This window comes from Phragmites australis, chromosome 24 (genome assembly GCF_958298935.1).
Source record: "Phragmites australis chromosome 24, lpPhrAust1.1, whole genome shotgun sequence".
NCBI classification, from domain to species: domain Eukaryota; kingdom Viridiplantae; phylum Streptophyta; class Magnoliopsida; order Poales; family Poaceae; genus Phragmites; species Phragmites australis.
The window spans coordinates 16000285-16002813 of record NC_084944.1 but is presented as its reverse complement, the minus strand read 5'-3'; the positions used below and the strand labels follow the sequence as shown (position 1 = coordinate 16002813).

The 2529-nt window shown below is 50.5% G+C and overlaps 1 protein-coding gene across 1 annotated transcript; it reads left to right on the top strand.

Annotated features, from left to right (window-relative positions):
* Positions 1-319: 319 nt before the first annotated feature.
* Positions 320-2320, top strand: LOC133907210 (geraniol 8-hydroxylase-like). The gene is made up of 2 exons (XM_062349223.1): positions 320-1417; positions 2165-2320. The coding sequence occupies exons 1-2, from the start codon at positions 320-322 to the stop codon at positions 2237-2239; spliced, it is 1173 nt and encodes a 390-aa protein (XP_062205207.1). The 3' UTR covers positions 2240-2320.
* Positions 2321-2529: the final 209 nt, after the last annotated feature.

Sequence of the window (2529 nt, the reverse complement as noted above, 5' to 3'; positions counted from 1 at the left end):
AATTTTGTCGGTGGTGAGCACAGAAGTGAAAGCTGGTCGCTTTATCCACCACGTCGGCAAGAGAGAGCGATGTCAATAATCGCGGCTTCTCGAGTGGCCCTTTCCATTCTTAAACTGAGGGACATCGGCGTGCTGCGACCATGGTTCAGACTTTTGGATTTTTAAAAAAATCGGACCCCACCGGTAAGTTTGATATTTCTGATTTTCGGAAAATTTCGGTTTGATTTCGATCAATTTCAGATCAAATTTGAATATTTCGGCCAGTAAACTAAATATCGGGGGTGCCCAATAGAACCCAAAATCGAAGAATTTTTTTTCCATGGCTGCGGCTGCTCGGTTGATCAACACCGCATCCGACGTCATCTGTATCCCTGCAATCACAGATGTTAGCTTTACCTTTGATCGGACCTCTTCGATCAGCGGCATCCGGTCGTCAACGGCGCCATCAGGTTCCTTCATCGAGCATCCCAACATCAGCTCATCTCCGACAAGCAATGATGCTGACGGCCGCGCAATGTTAAAGCCGGCTGGAGGATCTAGCTCCGGCCAAGCCCGAGCGGCTCTTGGAACATTCGGTGGCCGGAAGTCGACCACCCACTCCTCGACCGCACGCGAAAGAACCACCCGACTTCTCGCCGTCGAACTGCCCATCGTCGGCAGCCTCCACCTACTCGGCAACCAGCCGCACCGGTCTCTTGCCCGCCTCAGTAAAATCTACGGCCCGCTCATGTCCCTGCGCATGGGCTCGGTCACCACGGTGGTCGTCTCCTCCCCTGAGGTCGCCCGCGAGTTCCTGCAGAGGCACGACGCCGTCTTCACCAACAGGTCTGTGCCGGATGCCACCGGCAACCATTCCAGGAACTCCGTGGCCTGGCTTCCGAACGAGCCACGCTGGCGCGCGCTCCGGAAGAGCATGGGCACCGAGCTGTTCTCGCCGCACAGGCTGGACGCCCTCCAGCACCTGCGGCGGGACAAGGTGCAGGAGCTCGTGCACCACGTCGGGCGGCTTGCTAGCAATGGAGAGGCGGTGAACGTCGGCCGCGTAGCCTTCATCACGAGTCTGAATCTTGTCTCGCGCACCATCTTCTCCCGAGACATGACTAGCCTCGACGACCATGGAGGGTCGAAGGAGTTCCAAGAATTGGTAGTAGGCATCATGGAGGCTGTGGGGAGCCCGAACTTGTCGGACTTCTTCCCGGCGCTCGCCGGGGCCGACCTGCAAGGTTGGCGCCGGAGGTTGGCGCGGCTGTTTGCACGGCAGCACCGAATCTTCGACACGGAGATAGACGGGAGGCTGCGTGGCCGCGAGACTGGTGAGCCGAGGAAGAACGACTTTCTCGACCTGTTGCTTGATGTCGCCGCGAAGGACGATAACACGGCGGGGCTGGACCGCGACACGCTCCGGTCAATGTTCACGGTAAGCAGATAAGATCTCGATCTAGTTCCAAATTCGTTGCATGGGGAGCAAGTAATTTTCTGTCCAAGCTTACTAAAAGTAGACGTATGATGTCTTTGGACTATTGCTCTCTGCATTATTCCGTCTAGGATAAGGATTACCTTCAGCCAGTCTCAGTAATAAGACATTACAGAATCGAAGGCAAGGCAAACCGTCTTTCTTCTCCTATATTCTGGATATCGTTAAGATAGAAAACTGGGGACAGCTACTGCATTACGTCCACCTCCTTGGATCCTTGCGTCTGAGTATCATAGTCAACAACTAGCAGTATTGACCGAATTAAATTTCCATTGGGAGAAATCAACGAAAAGTTGTGGCCGTTTAGCGCAAAACAGAGCCTGAACACAAGCCTGAAACTTCAGTTTCGTCATACTACTGTAGCGTTTTCCGAAGCACTCCTGAAATGCGTCAGAGAGAGAGAGAGAGAGAGCTGAGTGATATGAGCTTCGCGCGTTAGGTGATTCCAACATCTCCTAGAGCCTGCAGTAGGTCTATAAGACTGTCAGTGTGTCGGCTATGATCCAGAGGTGATACTTCACACCACAAGAATGAACGGCTCATCTACAGTATGCTTGCTAAACTGCAGTTTAGACCGGATTCAGATGCTAGATTACATCAATGTTCTGATCACGCAACAATAAGGCCCTCAAGCACCAAGCAACTATGGAAGCCTTTCAGCTCATAAATCCTTTCAACTTCTTTTTGTAGGATGTGAAACTAAGTTACACAGAGGCTGATTTGCACTTGGTGTGCCCTTGTTTATACATTCAAACTTTAAGTTGAAAAGGTGGATAGGTTTTGTTAAAAAAACTACATTTTTGTGCTCAATTCAATGGATGTATATCTGGGAAAGGCCACGGACTATTTCTTTGCTTTGAATGTGACGGCTGAGATTGTGATAAAATACATGTCACTGTTGGGACTTGGGAGATAGCGCAAATTTTTATCAAGTTAGATAAGAACAGGTTACTTGGATGCTAGATAGCAAAATTGACTGTATTATTGTATGCAATTGCATGACAAGATTCATAAAGATAACTGATTCACACCGCTAGCACACATCATATCAGAGG

Coding starts and splice junctions, on each gene's coding strand:
- LOC133907210 (XM_062349223.1), top strand. CDS start 320: ATGGCTGCGGCTGCTCGGTTGATCAACACCGCATCCGACGTCATCTGT. Junction 1,418..2,164: donor CGCTCCGGTCAATGTTCACG/GTAAGCAGATAA, acceptor TTCTTTTTGTAG/GATGTGAAACTAAGTTACAC.